This window comes from Andrographis paniculata, unplaced genomic scaffold (assembly GCF_009805555.1).
Source record: "Andrographis paniculata isolate CXL003 unplaced genomic scaffold, ASM980555v1 Contig76END, whole genome shotgun sequence".
NCBI classification, from domain to species: Eukaryota; Viridiplantae; Streptophyta; class Magnoliopsida; order Lamiales; family Acanthaceae; genus Andrographis; species Andrographis paniculata.
In genome coordinates, this window is record NW_026137613.1 from 596,269 (window position 1) to 613,256 (window position 16,988).

The 16,988-nt window shown below is 36.2% G+C and overlaps 3 protein-coding genes across 9 annotated transcripts; 2 read left to right on the forward strand and 1 right to left on the reverse strand.

Moving 5' to 3' along the window:
• Nucleotides 1-2,031: 2,031 nt before the first annotated feature.
• On the forward strand, nt 2,032-6,432 carry LOC127266614 (protein FAR1-RELATED SEQUENCE 7-like). Of its 6 annotated transcripts, none has more exons than XM_051296919.1 (3): nt 2,032-2,198; nt 2,280-2,414; nt 3,783-6,432. In XM_051296919.1, the coding sequence occupies exon 3, from the start codon at nt 3,791-3,793 to the stop codon at nt 6,098-6,100; it is 2,310 nt and encodes a 769-aa protein (XP_051152876.1). In that variant the 5' UTR covers nt 2,032-2,198; nt 2,280-2,414; nt 3,783-3,790; the 3' UTR covers nt 6,101-6,432. The 6 variants fall into 6 exon arrangements, with proteins under 6 accessions (XP_051152876.1, XP_051152878.1, XP_051152880.1 ...); XM_051296921.1 differs by having other exon boundaries at nt 3,799-6,432; XM_051296923.1 differs by having other exon boundaries at nt 3,826-6,432.
• A 1,404-nt stretch (nt 6,433-7,836) lies between these two features.
• On the reverse strand, nt 7,837-15,063 carry LOC127266513 (protein ABCI12, chloroplastic). Of its 2 annotated transcripts, XM_051296768.1 has the most exons (8): nt 14,922-15,063; nt 12,475-13,048; nt 11,718-11,834; nt 11,351-11,587; nt 9,774-9,938; nt 9,609-9,684; nt 9,246-9,310; nt 7,837-8,244 (listed from the first exon to the last, which is right to left on the reverse strand). In XM_051296768.1, the coding sequence occupies exons 2-8, from the start codon at nt 12,994-12,996 to the stop codon at nt 8,089-8,091; spliced, it is 1,338 nt and encodes a 445-aa protein (XP_051152725.1). In that variant the 5' UTR covers nt 12,997-13,048; nt 14,922-15,063; the 3' UTR covers nt 7,837-8,088. The 2 variants fall into 2 exon arrangements, with proteins under 2 accessions (XP_051152725.1, XP_051152726.1); XM_051296769.1 differs by lacking the exon at nt 9,246-9,310.
• Nucleotides 14,840-16,883, forward strand: LOC127266512 (cytochrome P450 81Q32-like). The gene is made up of 2 exons (XM_051296767.1): nt 14,840-15,783; nt 16,233-16,883. Exons 1-2 carry the CDS (start codon nt 14,908-14,910, stop codon nt 16,881-16,883), a joined length of 1,527 nt encoding a protein of 508 aa, XP_051152724.1. The 5' UTR covers nt 14,840-14,907.
• Nucleotides 16,884-16,988: the final 105 nt, after the last annotated feature.

Sequence of the window (16,988 nt, forward strand, 5' to 3'; positions counted from 1 at the left end):
GTTTAAATTTGAAGAATTTTTCAAGCAGAAACAATTTATTCGGCAAAGACTTTTTTATATAGATTTTTTCTAATTTTTCCCAAAGTTCTTTTGCATAATTATGTTTTCCTACTTTTCAATCAAGAGTAAGATAAATTTAGTATTATCAAAAAATATGCATACTCATCTAACTCAACTTTTTTATCTTCAGTCAACAACCGATTAAAATCACCATCAATAGCTTTGGCAGCATTATGTGTTATTAAGATACTTTTCATCTTTTGTTGCTAAATTGAGAAATCAATTTTGTTGTCAAAAGTTGCAATGGATACAGTTGTCATAATGCCTAAATATCTACACAAAGTTCACACAATAAGCCATACAAGAATGTCATATAATTCACTAGCTATCAGTGGTCAGCTACTAACTCGCTCTTGGAGCAGCCAGTTACATGATAGCAGTGTTCAAACCAATCAATATTCACATAATTTAATCTCCACTTACCCAAAAACTAATTAACAAATAAAAAAGTAAGGATTAGCCTTCAAATTCTAATTCGATCGTACAACCCGTTTCCAACATAGAAGTTCTTATACCACTGTTGGAATTGTGCCAACTCAACACTAGTATGATATTGTCCGCTTTGGGCTGAGTCCGCACGGATTTATTTTTAGACTTATTCCAAAAGGTCTCTTACTAGTGGAGTTGATTTAGGACTTATAAGGTGTGAAATTTTCTTCACAACTTCCAATGTGGGACTTGAGTTTGCATCCCAACAACCAATTGTTGGGTTTTTTGTTTCTAACTGACCCAAACCCAAACCCACATGACCCGACCCGAATCCATGTAAACAAACCCATTTAGGTCAGATGGTTATATCAGATAGTCACCCAATCGCGATTAAAGACTCATTTTGTTCTCTTCTCGGTTCCGGTCCGAAATCAACGCAGGAAGAGTGATTTGTTCCTTTTTCTCAGGTCTTATCCTCGCGATAAGGTATGTTTGTTTCCCCTTCTCTTTGCCTTATCCCTAATCTTGAAGTGACTAAATATATCGATGGGTGTTGGTGGATTTGAGGGGGAAGTGAAGCGAGTGAGAGCCGAGAGAGACATTCGCTTGGTGTGATCTTTTGTGTTCTCCTTTGTGTTCCTCTTTATGATTGTGCAATCTCCTTTATTCTTTGTTCTTTGTGGGATTATGGGTTCCTTGGTGTCAAAACCCTTACTGCTCCCCTTTTGTGGTGTTGCCTCGTTGGAAGGCTTAGAATTGGCGCGGAGTGGGCTGTGACTTGAACCTACCAAATTATTCCAGATATATCGTTATATTATAGCTTGTTTTCTTAGTTTATATTTATTATTATTCTGATTATTGGTACTAACATACTAATATTCTTAGTGAGTATTATTTGATTGCATGAACAACCCGAATCATCGATCATAAGGGGAAACAAATTGTTAACAATGGTATGAGAGTCAAGTTAAATGGTGAAGTGGACTGTGGCATTAACCATTGATTGTGGTGGTGGGTTCGTCCTCATGACCTGCGAATGCGCCTTGTGTTGAAAGTCTCTTGGTGTTTGGTCAGTCCCGATAGTTGTAGTTGGTCAGATAGCGGAACCCTTTGTGATAAGGTGGGCAGAGAAGACCAATTTATTGATCCTTGTTTGAGATGAGAATTGTAAGAGGAACAAATCTAGTCCTACATTGAAAATTGTGAATAAAATTTAATCCCTTATAAATTTTAAATCAACTTCACTAGTAAGAGACAAATAAATTCAAAAATAAATTCATACGGGTTCAGTCACAGTTGGTCCAGTCCCATATATATATTATGAAAAAATTATTTGGATGAATATATTCGTATATAATTTTTTTATAAAAAGAAAAAAAAAAAAAAAAAAAACACTATTGTTCTTATTACAGTAATAGAGTTCCAACGTGTAAGAAATGTCCACCAATCACGTGAAGGCGCAGAAAGTTTTCTGTGCACCTCCGCAACAGAATATAAAAACTCTGGTGCCCATTCTCAGCTAACGTCAAAAAGGCACACAGTACTGGAAATCCACCTCAGCTCTCCACCCCTTCTCAGCTCTGGAAAACCCAGTGAATGAATGAATGCCTATCTTCAATGGAAAAAAAGTTGTCGAGATTTCGATTTCTTTAGACCCCGTGTTTTGTAATCGGATCCACTTTTTCCTTCCGACGCCGGATCTTTTGCAGGTTTTGCTCGCTTTGCTACTCCTCCGATTTGTGTTTGTCTTCTGCTTGTTTTTTTTAATTTTTTATTTTTTAATTTTTGAGGGGGAGGAATTAGTCGATTTGGCGTCTCAATGCAGCTAGGCTTTTGTTGAATAGCTGGAATTGCAGCTGAATTTGAGTGGGAGAAGCCCTAATTTTGGGGGATTTTTAATCTCAGCTTCAGCTGATATGCAATAGGTAAAACCCTAACTCGATTTTTCGTTCGATCAGAGTTTTGCGATGCATTTCAAGTTAGTGGTTTGTGTGTTCGTTTCAGTTAATGTCGCTTGGTTATTGTGCTGCGGGTTGGTATTTCTTGAGTTTTGGTTTGTGGATTTCTTCGATTCTGTTTGAAATTCCTAATATTGCTAGCTCGGTTAGGTTCCTAATTAACAGATTTGTACGGAATTATCTGCGCTTCTTTTTCTATCTTGCTTTTACACTATAAGCCCAAAAAAAAGGCATTATAGTCTGTTGAAGTTACTTTAAGATGGTCCTGCATCCTTATGGATTTGCATGTCTTCTCGCGTGGATTCGTTTCATTTCAAATGTTTGTGTGGAGTGAGATTAATGGTGCTATTCAGGAAACTATGAGTACCAAGTTGATGGAATATAAAATGGGAATGTAATTTATGTAGGATATTTACTGTTATATAGGAGGTTGTGGAAGCTCTCGATGTGGGGAAGTTATGGATAGTAGTATGAACATATATCCTTTTAATTCATCTACGAAATTGACGGCTCATTGCAAGTTTGGATTGTTTCTATTATACCATAATGTTGAAACTTTTGATATTTTAGTTGTCGTAGCTCTGCCTCTAGGATGATGCATTTTATGAAGTTGGTTGTTTGTATTTGCTGCTTCGGTATGTCCTGGGAAGACTTGCCGACATAGTCTGCGCTCATCTGTTTATTTAATGGAAAGAATAATCCTTTGTGAATATATACATGGTTATTGAAGTAGCAGTAAGTGCATGAAGTCTTCCGGAAGTATTCAGTGTGCTTGAGGGTTGGGATCAAATGATATTAAATGTTGCATTTATTTTCGGTCGCATGCAATCCGAACATTGTCAGAGTTTTCTATTTAAAATATCTGAGATTCTCTGTCTTTATGTTAAACTTATTAGTTCCATTTATTCTCTTGAGTCTATGCTGTTCTGCTTGATCTTTGCAGACTTGTTAGAGAACATGCTTGCATAGTTAAAAGTAAGTTTTATAATTTGAATAGTTCATTGCATTGGTACATTGATTTAGGCTTTGTTGAAAACTGTCCAATAGCATTTCCTGAGTACAGATTCCAGCATCATTTCTATTTGTCCTTGTTCGTGAATCGTATCAACCTTTTGGCGTCTGATTGGAGCATTTCTGTGCTATTCATGAACCTTTCTGAGCAGATTGTTCAGCTCTTCATTCTAGCCTTTGCTTCATATTTACATTAGACATTAGTTTCAAGTGATTTTTATTTTATCTTTAAAGAAAAATAATTGTTTGCTTGCTTTCCTTTCATGGTAGCGGAGTATAAGTGCATTTAAATTTGGTAGTTTTAATATCTCCTAATAATTGCAGATATTGATATGAATAGGAGAGAGTTTGATATCATGACTGTCAGGGCAAAACCTGCTGCTTTAGTTGTTTTACAAAGCAATGGCCACCGGAGTGCGGATGGACAATCTAAGATGGAGCCACACGTGGGGTTAGAGTTCGATTCAGCTGAAGAGGCCCAGGAGTTTTACAATGCATATGCAACCCAAGTTGGGTTCAAAATTAGGATTGGACAGCTATATAGGTCCAGAATTGACGGTACTGTAATTTCCCGGAGGTTTGTGTGTTCGAAGGAGGGATTTCAGACGCATTCAAGAACTGGTTGTCCGGCTTTCATAAGAGTGCAGAAGGCTGATTCTGGCAAGTGGGTTTTAGCCAATATTAAAAAGGAGCATAATCATGAATTCGAGTCCTCTGGAGAACTTTGCCCACCTCGGGTACAAAGAAAAAGTTTATCAACTCCAAGATCCTCAGCTGGTGGGGCTAGTCGGACGGGGATAAGATCGCACGAGGACGATAGTCCATCTAGTTTTGTTGATATAAAGCGTCTCAAAATGGAAGAAATGGATGGAATAGTTGGGCCCGTTGGCGAACCTTACAAAGGACTTGAATTTAGCTCTGCCAACGAAGCGTATAAATATTACCACACATATGCAGCTCATATGGGGTTCCGAATTAGGATAGGTCAGTTATTCCGTTCTAAGCATGATGGGTCGATTACATCTCGCAGATTCGTGTGCTCCAAGGAAGGTCATCAGCACCCTTCAAGAGTTGGTTGTGGGGCATTTATGAGAATACAAAAACAAGAATCCGGAAGGTGGGCAGTTGATCGTTTACAGAAGGAACATAATCATGAGTTTGACTTCTCAATAGATCCTAGTAGAACTGTGACTGTTGCATCCAAGGGGTATAGAGAGGAAGGGAGCAGTGTGTTGGAAAACTTGGATTTAGTCGAAACAAATGGAGGCCTGAGTCTTGTAAAACGAGTACGGGAAAGCAATATTAATAGCAATTGGTACGGTGTGCTGCTTGATTATTTCCAATCTCGGCAAGCTGAGGACACGGGATTCTATTATGGAGTTGAAATGCGCGACGGAAAAGGCATGAATGTGTTTTGGGCAGACTCAAGATCTCGATTTTCGTGCACTCAGTTCGGAGACGCCATTGTGTTTGATACAACATACAGGAGGGGTAGCTATTTGGCGCCGTTTGCTTCATTCGTCGGGGTCAATCATCACAGGCAACCCGTACTCCTTGGTTGTGCTCTAGTTGCAGACGAATCCGAGGAATCATTCACTTGGATATTTCAAGCTTGGCTTAGAGCAATGTCGGGGCATCGCCCTGTCTCAATCATAGCCGATCAGGACTCCGCCATCCAGCATTCAATTGCTCAAGTTTTTCCCGGGACACACCACCGCTTTTCCGCCTGGCAATTTCTAGCTAAAGAACAGGAGAACTTGGGTGCATTGCTCTCCCTGAATGCCGAGTTCAAATACGAATATGAAACGTGCATTTTTCAGAGTCAGACAGCTAGCGACTTCGATTCAGCTTGGACTATGCTAATGAACAAATATAACCTTCGGGAGAACGAGTGGTTCAAAGATATGTACAAGATGCGCAAAAGTTGGGTGCCCTTTTATGTAAAGGGAACATTCTTTGCTGGCATACCCGTCGGTGGAAGCTTAAAATCGTACTTTGGTACAATTTTGACCACTCAGACACCCCTCAACGAATTCATCGTAAGATACGAAAAAGCTGTGGAACAGCGCCGGGAAGAAGAAAGGAAGGAAGATTTCAACTCATTTAATTTGCAAGCTGTTTTACACACGAAAGATCCGATTGAGGAGCAATGCAGAAGGCTCTACACGATCACAATGTTTAAAGTTTTTCAGAAGGAGCTTCTGGAATGCTACAGTTATGTCGGAATAAAGATAAATGTAGAAGGAGCCATTAGCAGATATTTGGTGCAGAAGTGTGGAAACGGTGACGAGAGGAATACTGTTGCTTTCAATGCATCGAATCTTAATGTCAGCTGCAGTTGCAAAATGTTCGAGTTTGAAGGTGTCCTTTGTAGACATGCTCTTAAGGTGTTTCAAATAATGAACATTCGAGAGCTTCCCTCTCGCTACATCTTGCACCGATGGACCAAAAATGCGAAATACGGCATTCTGAGAGATGCAGAATCGGGAGGTGGAGCACAAGATTTCAAGGCCCTGATGTTGTGGAGTCTACGAGAAGAAGCCCGGAATTTTATCGAGGCTGGAGCCGCATCTTTGGAGAGATACAAGCTCGCCTTTGAAATAATGCAGGAGGGCAGAAGGAATCTCTGTTGGCAAAACTAGGAGATGTAATCTCGAATATTGCGCATAAGAGGTATGGTTTTCTTTTGAAAATGATTTTATCTTTGAGTTAAGATCCTCTCGATTCCAAGCCTGTTTTCCAGCCGTGTAATTAAATAGCTTCCTGTCTTCATGTGCTGTCTATCGAATCATGCCTCGAATTGTAGTTGTTAAATATTAAATATTAAAACTCTGCTGGAATCGTAGTTTGGTGTCTGTTTAATGTCGATTTGCGCATCAAGTGCCTTTATTATGTTCATATTTTGTGTTTTCTCTTGACATGAACGCATTCACGTCTTAGTATGTAATGGTGAATTTTATGTCTAGTTTCGTAATTGAATGTTTGCTGAAGGAAGAGTGTCGAATGTTAATTAGTTCGATCATTTAAACAAATGCCCGGATTTTGAGTGTATAGACAAACTCGAAATCTTCTTCTTCTAGGTAGTAAATAGTTAGTTCTTTATAGGATTATTGTGTATTGTTGTCTAAGCTCTTGCTTTTGCGGTGAGAAATTTACTATTACATGTGTAATTAAATAACTCGGGATTTATTGTTTTATAAGCCTCTCTAGTTGTGGGATTTGTTGAGAAGCACAAATCTCATTGCGATGATGGCGGCGAGGCGAGATAGGAAATGGTTACGGTCAACACACATAATATATACAAACAATACTATGTTCTTATTATATACAACACGTGTTGTGAGTAATAAAAACATGTGATATTTGTTTATAACTACATGTGTGTTGTCGAGTATATCATATGTTAAAATCAACTGTGGTGTGTTTTGTATGAGATTATAGCATGTGATGTTAGTTCATATGTTGTATTTATATTATATCAATATATATTATGTGTTGTATGTTGTAATAATACTGTGTGCTGCCAAAAAGCAAAAGATGTGTTTTTCAGCATAGCGGTGAATTTCAAATTTAGTATTGTAGCTGCTGCCGGCCTGATATATGTGTGTCTTGATAGTTAGAACTACACTTTGGTAGCCTTAATTTAGAGATTCTTGGGCAATAAATATTTGATCGTATGTGTGTTTGTAGTCGAATTCAGACAGTGAGTAATGTGGTGTTGTAAGTGGGCTTTTGATTTTGAGGATGATATGATCATATATATATATATACACACACATTGTATTGTTATTAGGTGAAAAAGAAATCTTTTCATAGTTTGTGATGGAGGTAACATAGCTACAAATCTCACAATTTTAAATTTAATTAAGTGTAGATGGACTGAATTTCAAATGGTAAAATTTTTGGGATTACTACATTTTTGTATGTGGATGGTTAAACAGATAAGTTTTATTTAAGCACTCTTTAAAGATTTTGGCATTATTCAAAAGTAATTTTTTTGACACGGAGATTAAGAAAAATAAATATTTTAGTTGAGATATTTTTGAAAAATAAATTAGAAATTAAAAAAAATGAGAAGAGAGAATGTAATGATATTTCTTGTAAACAAGTATTGAATTGAGAATAATAATTAAATGTTAAATTTATTAGGTAAATTTAGTGTATAGTGAAAGAAATACAAATGCATTATTTGTGACAAGATTACTTTTAACAAAAAAAAAAAAAAAAAAAAAATCAAATATAATACTCTGAACCAAAATAAAAAATAGTAACTTTAATTTTTTTATATATATTTTTATATAATTTATTGTCGTATAAATTATTAAATTTACCTTAATTTGTACTAAATTTTCATATAATTATTATTTAAAGATCAACAAGAGAAAAATAAATAGAACTTTAAAATCAGACGGAGATAGTATTTTTTTTTTCCATACAAAACATCCCATCAAACAAATCCGAACCAATTTTTCTCAAAGAGAAATAAACCCTTCAAACCCAATAAATAGTAAAATCTAAAAGAAATGGGGTGCAAGCAAATGACTAAAAAAGGAACATAAGATGATTACAATAACAATGTCAACAGCTTTAGGACAGAACAGAAAGACATTAGTTTTCTATGAAGAAGAGATCAAAGGTAGAAGAGGTGTTTGGACAAAATGGCAGCACATATCAGACCCACGAGGCTCGCCGAAGCCACAATGTTCGCCATTCTCGTAGACGTTCCAGCCGACAAAACAACTCGGTGCACACAGCAGTCTCCTCGGAAACCTCTCACAATCATCGCCTGCCCAAAATATCAAGAGTACATTCGGTACAGAGAATGAAATTATAGATAAATTATAACAAAGAACTGAATCGTAGAGAAAATGAATGTCTAGAAAATGAGAATTAATTCTTTTGTTACAACAAAAAAATTCAATCGAGAGAAATGTAACATAGAACCAATTATCATTTATCATTGTATATAGATACAAGAGAAAAATACACAAATTAATAATTGAAAACATATTATTGTTATTATAATCTTATCCTTCGTCTTTGTCATCGCGATTTGAGGGTTTCATTAACTATAATTAATAAAGACTCTATTATTTATATGTACAATCCTCAAATCACGACAGGTGGTGTGATGACGGCACGAAGACAGAGAATAAGATTTGGAAAAATAAGTAATAAAAAGAGTTTTTGATAAGAAATAAAAATGATTTTATAAAAATTACTACTCCCACCTACAAAGGAAATATCACTAATTTTCGCGGACGGGGGAGGGAGTATATTTTTCTTCTCTCACAATTAACAATCTTCAATTCTCCCGACTTCTCTACATATAGAAGAAAATTGAAAGTAAGGAATGAAAAATGAATTATTTCTCATTTTTCAATTTTCAGAGGCAAACAAATAAGAGAAATATATTTACTTATATTTTTCTGCCACCAATTCCGTGTACCAAGCCCCCCTATAAAGGAGAGTGAGCGCATACACCGATGCATGTATGAGCACACAAGATCGACACTCGGCATATCTTTGACTTCACAAAAATGAAAGGCTATTCTTTTTTTTTAATCTAATATTTGGAATCTAAAATCACCATTTTCATTTATGAGATCAAACTCATTAGAAACCAATTTATTTTTCGAAACTGCCTATGTAAATTAAACGTAGAATTCAGTTTCATGAAGCATGTAAGGAAATGAATTTAATTAGACTCATCCTACAGTTCTTATCATGGAACAAAGTAGGCATTGGGCGTTAGAAATTAATGTAATGAGAGGGCGAAATCCAAACCTGGGCGATTTGGGCTGCGTGGTTATAAATGTTTTTGAAGATCCGGCGAATATAAGTGAAGAAGACTGCAAGAAAATCAACCATATATATATATACATTTAAAAAAAATGTAAAACAAAAAGCACTAATTCCTCTCACAAAACGTGTCATTCGATCTATTTGATTGATAGGAATGAGATTAAGGATGTCATCAATGGTAACACATTTGGTCCACAATTACTATTTTTACGACACCTTCAAAAAAATGTATTTCAATCCAAAATATAGTATCAAATAGATATCAACATGTAATAAACAATTTTAGAGAATGAAATCATTTCATAAACATAGAATATGTAATAGCCGGTTTATTTAGGTAAATACCATCGATTGTCTCCAATGTCGTCAGCTGCTCCCATTTGATGCGACGAGATACAATTCCTAGGGCAACATTACGAACCTGCAAATATAAGGAAAAAAAAAAGATCACATTCCCAAAGGAGTATAGTAAAAATATTTGAAGCCAATTATCAAACAGTTTTAACTCACCTCATCGAAAACCAGATTAATAAATCTTAGTGAAAGTAGGAGCGTAAGGATGATTTCAGCGACGGGAGCGCCGATATTTGCCAAAGGGAGAATAAACCATTGCAAGGCAAATGCGAGCTGCTCCGGTGTTGTGGTTGTCAAGCAGAGACTAGCACTTTGAAAGATCTTTCCAAAACAAAGAAAATAAATGCCTGTTCGGTAATTGGCTGAAAATTTTACACTGAAAAAATTAATCTAAGCATGTTTATTACGGCCAAACCGAGTAGCAGTTTCATCACAAACAGGTACACAAGATCTGAAAGCGAATTTATACTCTCTGGAAATATGAAGTAGGATTTTCTTGTGTCGTGAGAAATAAAGACATTTCCCGGATATATGCAAATCAATAGTAATGTGTAAAACGAAATTAATAAGACCAAATATGTGGAGTTCTTCAAGAAACATTATATATCCGCTATTTATTGTTTTTCATTCCAAATCAAATGCTTCCGAAATGCAATTCCGGCCGAACATATCATTCTTAGGGTTAGTTTCTTTTGATACCCAACCTAGGTTTCTACTGTTTGGACTCTACGTTTCCCGAAAAAAAATATTTTTTCCTCTCACAAAACATCTCATCATACATCATTTTAATATCAAACTAAAACCAAATTTGTGTCAAACCTATCAAAAGAAACAGAAAGAAACCATAAAAATCATACCAAACAGGTAAAATGCTTTTTTTCGTCCTTGTATTCACTCTAATATCAATTTTGGTCTCTCCATTTATAAATTGACACTTTTGATCTCTCATCTATTAAATTTGTACTTCCTCCGTCCACCAAAATTGTGTCACTATTCCTTTTGTGGATGTCCGTTAAACTTATGCACATTCTATTTATAGTAAACAATTTTATCCATCGACAATTTTATTATACGTATTTTAATAAATAATAATCAATATGTCATTAACTCATTATTTCTACTAACCCCACCATCTTTTTATCTATCATTAAATTTGCCATAACATTTTTCATTTATTTTTTTCCTACCCCATTTAATATTAAAACATCATTGTTTCTTTGGTTTTCATGCCCAAGCAAATCTATATAATTTTACAGGACGGAAGAGAGTACAATTTTAGTCCTTAATTACCAATTCTGTTAAATTTTAACAGATATAATATTGTTAGGATGTAAATTTAGTCCGTAGTCACTAAACTTAGTTTTACACTCTTAGTAAAGCTAAAATTGGTAAAAGTTTAACGAATTGGTAATTAAAAACTAAAATTGAACTAATTTGTTGGATGTGGGATGAGAACTATCAATTTAAAAACAGAGGGTCAAAACGGACATACGAGTAAATATAAGGTACCAAAAACATACTATACCCTACCGAATATGCATACACAATTTTCAATAATCATAAACATTTTAAGTTTTAACATGCATTACTACATCCAAACTAAGTAACAATTTGCTAACTCAAGAACCAAGACGGCACAAAAATAACATAATTCCTCTTAACCGAATTTTACCAATGAATCTCATGGAGAGGTCAGTCTATATAATATACAGAATCAAGCAGTGAAAACTTACCGTGAAAGTTAAACAAGCTGCAGTAGTAGCAGCAGATAAGCCCTTTCTCGTGAGTTGCAACGGCCCAAGCTTCATCACTACATACTTATAACCTTCAAAGGAAGCAGGGAGAGCCGGCAATCCAGTTAATGATGGTGGGGGGCTTCTCGATCGCAAGAGAGAAGGCGCACTATCAGTACTCAACCCCAACAAAATAAACAAGATACCACAGAGTAAAGTCACTCTTCCCAATTGATCCTACAACAATATAGGACATTTAATAAGCCAATTCCCTGCATAAACACAAGTACAATCACTACAACATTTCTCCAATCGAATAAAGAAAATGCTAAGAAAATTTCCATAAATGTTCCGATTCTGATGTTACCTTCCAAACTTCAGTAGGCTGCACCCATATAGATAACATAGCTAGATAGAGTACAACTCCCACACGTATTGCAATTTCTGATTTCGCCGGTAAAATTACCAACGCAAGTAGCCATGCCTACGTATAAAGAGCACTAGAATTATTATACATCTAAAGTAATTAAGAAAATTGTGTTACAAAGATGTCAATGATGGTGCCGAAAATGGCTAGAAAGATACAAAATAAAGCCTGAATAGTGCAAAAATGTATGAACAGTTTCTAGTTGTAGGAAAACAACCTTCAAACAACAATCTACCCATTGCAGAAAAACAACATAAATGATTTTAATTTATTTTTTTTAAATAGCAATGTTTCAAATCACAGCATTATGTTGCAGAAACACCCTCAATTAGGGTTCATGGTACATTCAAAGGTCACTATTGAAACAAAAAAATAAGAATAAAAAATGATGAATTTATGATCAGATTCAGATTCTAAAGTATCCTAAACTTTCTCCGTGGAGTTCTCGACCATCCACACACTTGAAGGCAAACAAAACCTCAACATCAAATCCCTAAATCCTCTTTGCAAACCCAAAATCAATCACTACACAGTTAGGAATTTATAAATCGAAGCAAGGTTCTCTCTAAACGCACAATTCCAACAGAAGCACAAAATATAATCAAATCCAAAACAGCAATCCAATCAACATTCCTCGCAAAATCAAACTCGAGAAAAATAAATCCATAAACGAAAACAGCGGGATCGAAAATCTAACCATCTTAATTCGGGGGTCCACGTTGTGCAAGAAAGTGGTGGGAGAAGATATGTACTGCGCAATGGGACTGGAAGTAGCCCCAGATATGGCTCCAAACACTTTCTCCGCAGCAAACAGGTTCCTCGGCATCCATTTTTCCCAGTTTTTGGCACCCCCAGATGCATTTTCGTTGCTTGCAGTTGCAGTGCGCTGAATTAGAGGTTTGACCCGATACTGCAATTTAGGTTTCAAGATTTCCGGAGAATTTCTGAGCGGCGACGGTGTTATGAACAGCAAATTAGGGTGCGGGCTGAGCAGCAGCAGCTGAGAGCACATTTGGGAAGGAAGGAACCCTTTGGAAAAAGGGTCGAAGATTATCCAAATGGCTTCGTGCGATTTTATGAGGTCCGTTTGTGTTCTGTAGTACGGACTTGTTCGGCCGGCTATGCAAACTGGCGGTTCGCTGGCTTTCTGACCCAAACCGGAACCACCATAAAACCGATCAAGATCGAGTTTTTTTAACGGTTCGTTTCGGTTCAGCATCGTAAACCGTTGATTCGCGGGGCGAACCGGATCGGTGATGTTAACGCGTTAGCTAGTGAAATAAAAAAATGGCCATAGGTTTAGTGGTAGGTAAAAATATTTTAGATCCGTTTAGATAGAAATTGTGGGATTTTAAAAAAATTTAAAATACCAAAAAATTAAATATGATATTTCTATTAAATAATAATAATAATAATATATTTTTTAAAAAATACTAAATAATTTCAAAAAAATTAAAATTATAATAGATATAGAAATATTAAAAACATGATAATTAAATTCTAAATTTGTACCTAACTCGAGTTACTCCACCAGGTCCAAACATAAAGCATTTTTCTTAATTTTTAATAATTAAATTTAAAACATAGAAACATGACATATCTTAGTGGGTATTTTTTTTTTTTTTTTTTAATTAACAATTCAAAAAACACTATAAAGGCCACTCGTGACATATGACATGCAACCTTGAGATTATTTGTATGATAAAGTATTTCCAGTCCATTTATAATTAATTCCCTTCAATTTACAAATTGGCAATTTAAATCACTATCTATCAAATTAATTCAATTTTTAGTTCTTAAGCAGCAACTTTCTTAAGCCTTAACAAAAATTTACACAAGATTTCATAAAATAAACAAAAATGTATTTCATTACCTATGAAACCCAAGACAGTCTACCTCTATCGGCAAAATTGCTCACAAAGCCCTAGGGATTTGGCAATTATACATAATACCATTCCGTGTTTGTTTGTACTCCACGGAGTCCCAGATACCTTGCAACATAATTCTATTTTGGTTTATCTCCTATATTCAACTCACTCAGCATACAATAGTTTTATTTAACACTTTTGTCCGTCCCAAAATAATATTTTTATTTTCATAAATAATCATATTACCATAAAACAATCAATACATTTTCATTATTATTACACAATTGCCACTACTTTTTACACTAATATGGTCACAAGGGCAAAAAAGTTATTTATCCTTATTTTTTACCTATTACCGATATAATATAATATTCATTAAATCTCGTGCCCAATACAGTAAAATTATACTTTTGAGACTGATTTAATACTATATTTTTAAAATAACAAATAATTAATACACTTTAAACCTTCGTACATATATATTTTTTCTCTCTCGTCAGATCATTTCATTTCTACTTTATTTTAGCTATCTAAATCCTGGTGCCGGAATCAAAATGTTACTTCAAAATATATATATATATCACATCAAACAACTATTTCAATTCAATACTCCCTCCGTCCCAAAAGAGTTGTCTTATTTTTCCATTTTCGTCCGTCCCAAAACAATTGTTCTGTTTCCTTATTTAGTAATCGTGGTCCCCACTTTATAACAAAATTATAAATACTTTTCCAAACTACCCTTAATTAAATACTATTATTCATTAATCCCCGTGCCAACTCCCAACAAGGCACTTCTTCTGGGACGGAGGGAGTATTTTTTTACTATCCAAGTCAAAATTAAAATCCAAACTCTCATGCAAACAAGTACTCTCTCTTTCCCAATTCAAAATACTTTTTTTACTATTTTAATTTATCTCATTCAAAAATATATTTTTCCTTTTTTAAAAAATAATTATCCACTAATGAGAAACCCTAAAAAGGTCCTTTTTGAAATGGAGCTGAGGGAATAGTTTATAAATCATGAAGTAGATCAGTGGTGGCTTTCCAAACCACATAAAGATTATAAGCAATTTGGTAATCATCTATATTTAAAAAATTAATTCACCTATCCAAAAATATACAATTAGAAGATATACACATGCCAAAAAACAAGATGCCATTTCATAAGAAGACAAACTGTAAAAAAAAAGGATCTCAAGCAGCCCTACTTCACCATATGCATTAAATCAGAGGCACAAAATTGAACAAACATCAACCAAAGTATGCAGATGCTAACCTGGATATATTCTCTACTCTTGCCATTCATTTTTCTTGCTTTAGCATCCCGGAAAAATCGAAAAAAGTCGAACCTTCCGCCATGTCCGGTGCCAGAGCTTCCCATAATAGGTCATCTCCATCTCCTCAAACAACCTCTGCACAGAAAATACGATCATCTCTCCAAGAAACTCGGCCCCATCTTCTCCCTCCAGTTGGGTACCCGCCTTGCAGTGGTAATTTCCTCCCCCGATGCTGTCGAGGAGTGCTTCTCCAAGAACGACACCATCTTCGCCAATAGACCCCGTCTCATCGCAGGGAAGTACTTCGGGTACAACTACACAAGTCTTGTAGCATCTCCGTATGGTAGCCATTGGCGCAACCTTCGTCGTTTCACTGCAGTCGAGGTTTTCTCCCCATCCCGCCTCAACGCTTTCTGTTTCACAAGAGAAGATGAAATCAGACTCCTAATACATAAACTCTATCGTAATTCAATGCACACTTGGGGGAAAGTCGAGCTCCAGAGTTTGCTTTCTGAGCTGACTTATAATATTATCATGAGGATGATTGCAGGGAAGAGATATTTTGGTGAGGGTGTAGACAATGAGGAAGCAAAGCATTTTCGGGAGCTTAAGAAACAAGCTTTTACGCGCGGGGGTACATCAAATCCGGCAGACTTTTTCCCGGTGTTAAGATGGATAGACTACAAGGGTTATGAGAAGAAACTGTCCAAGCTGTTTGCTGAAATAGATGCATTTTTCCAAACTCTGATTGACGAATGCCGACTAGTTAAGAATACAGACTCCATAATCGATCATCTGCTTCGTCTACAAGAGTCACAGCCTGAATACTACTCGGATGATATCATTAAAGGGATTATAATGGTGAGTTAAATTTGTTCTTGAATTCAGCATTTCGATGTATAAATCACTTTTGATGTCTCGAATTCTTCAAAAAGACCGGAAAGTTAGTTAAGACATAAAAACATTCATTGCAGGGTGCCAGCTTAGAACAAAACTGTACACCAGTTCAATTTGAATTACCAAATTTGTCGGAAAAAAGAGTTTCGACCAAGTGTAAATACTTAACACAGATAGAATCATCTCAAAGTGTTTATAGTACTGAAAGTTTCAACTCTTTATTCCAAGCTCAATTGTTAGATTCATGGCTGCTACCGCAAAAGTAAACAGATCAACCAGCAAACGAGTTCAGAGATAGAAAGTGCCTAAAACATAATCATCAATGTCTATGCCCTACGCGAATGATAAGTTTTTGCATTCTGAAAATCATATTTGAGTAATCTAAATCAGCTTGAATTCTACGTCAATGGCAGGTGATGCTAACCGCAGGAACAGATACATCAGCAGTAACAATAGAATGGGCAATGTCATGTCTACTCAACAATCCAGAAAAATTAACGAAGGCTAGGGTTGAGATCGACGGCCTTACCGGCGGCAATCGCCTAATCGAAGAATCAGATCTCCCCAATCTGCAATACCTACAGCACATCGTTTCTGAAACCCTAAGATTATTCCCAGCAGCGCCATTACTGGTCCCACACGAATCATCCTCCGCCTGCAAAATTGGGGGATTCGACATACCTGGAGGCACAATCCTGCTAGTGAACGCCTGGGCAATCCACAGGGACCCGAACATTTGGGACGATCCCGATAGCTTCATCCCGGAGCGATTCGAAGGCGGGGGCAGCGGCGAAATCGGGGCGGCGAAAGTGATGGCGTTTGGTATGGGGAGGAGGGCGTGCCCGGGAACAGCACTGGCGAATCGGATCGTAGGATTGACAGTGGGATCGTTGATCCAGGGGTTCGATTGGGAAGGAACTGTGGTAGACATGAGTGAAGGGGAAGGGGTGACGATGCCCAAAGCAGTGCCGCTGGTGGCCACGTGCAGAGCACGTGACGTGCTCCAACGAGTTCTTCCTGCATCTGCAGACTGCAGCAGCTTGCTAGAGACCAGAGACTACTGATTGCTTAGCGGAAGGGTTGAATCTATCTGGATTAAGAATAAATTTATTTAATTTATAATTGTATAAATACTATCGCCACAAAATGACCTTTTTTTTTTCGTTTTT

What these genes read in the sequence shown, in the direction of transcription:
- LOC127266614 (XM_051296919.1), top strand. Translation starts at nt 3,791, where the DNA reads ATGAATAGGAGAGAGTTTGATATCATGACTGTCAGGGCAAAACCTGCT.
- LOC127266513 (XM_051296768.1), bottom strand. Translation starts at nt 12,996, where the DNA reads ATGCTGAACCGAAACGAACCGTTAAAAAAACTCGATCTTGATCGGTTT. An exon ending in TTAATCTGGTTTTCGATGAG is followed by an intron (nt 9,685 to 9,773) that starts GTGAGTTAAAAC and finishes TTATATTTGCAG; the next exon opens with GTTCGTAATGTTGCCCTAGG. An exon ending in GACATTGGAGACAATCGATG is followed by an intron (nt 9,311 to 9,608) that starts GTATTTACCTAA and finishes ATTTTCTTGCAG; the next exon opens with TCTTCTTCACTTATATTCGC.
- LOC127266512 (XM_051296767.1), top strand. Translation starts at nt 14,908, where the DNA reads ATGCAGATGCTAACCTGGATATATTCTCTACTCTTGCCATTCATTTTT. An exon ending in TCATTAAAGGGATTATAATG is followed by an intron (nt 15,784 to 16,232) that starts GTGAGTTAAATT and finishes CGTCAATGGCAG; the next exon opens with GTGATGCTAACCGCAGGAAC.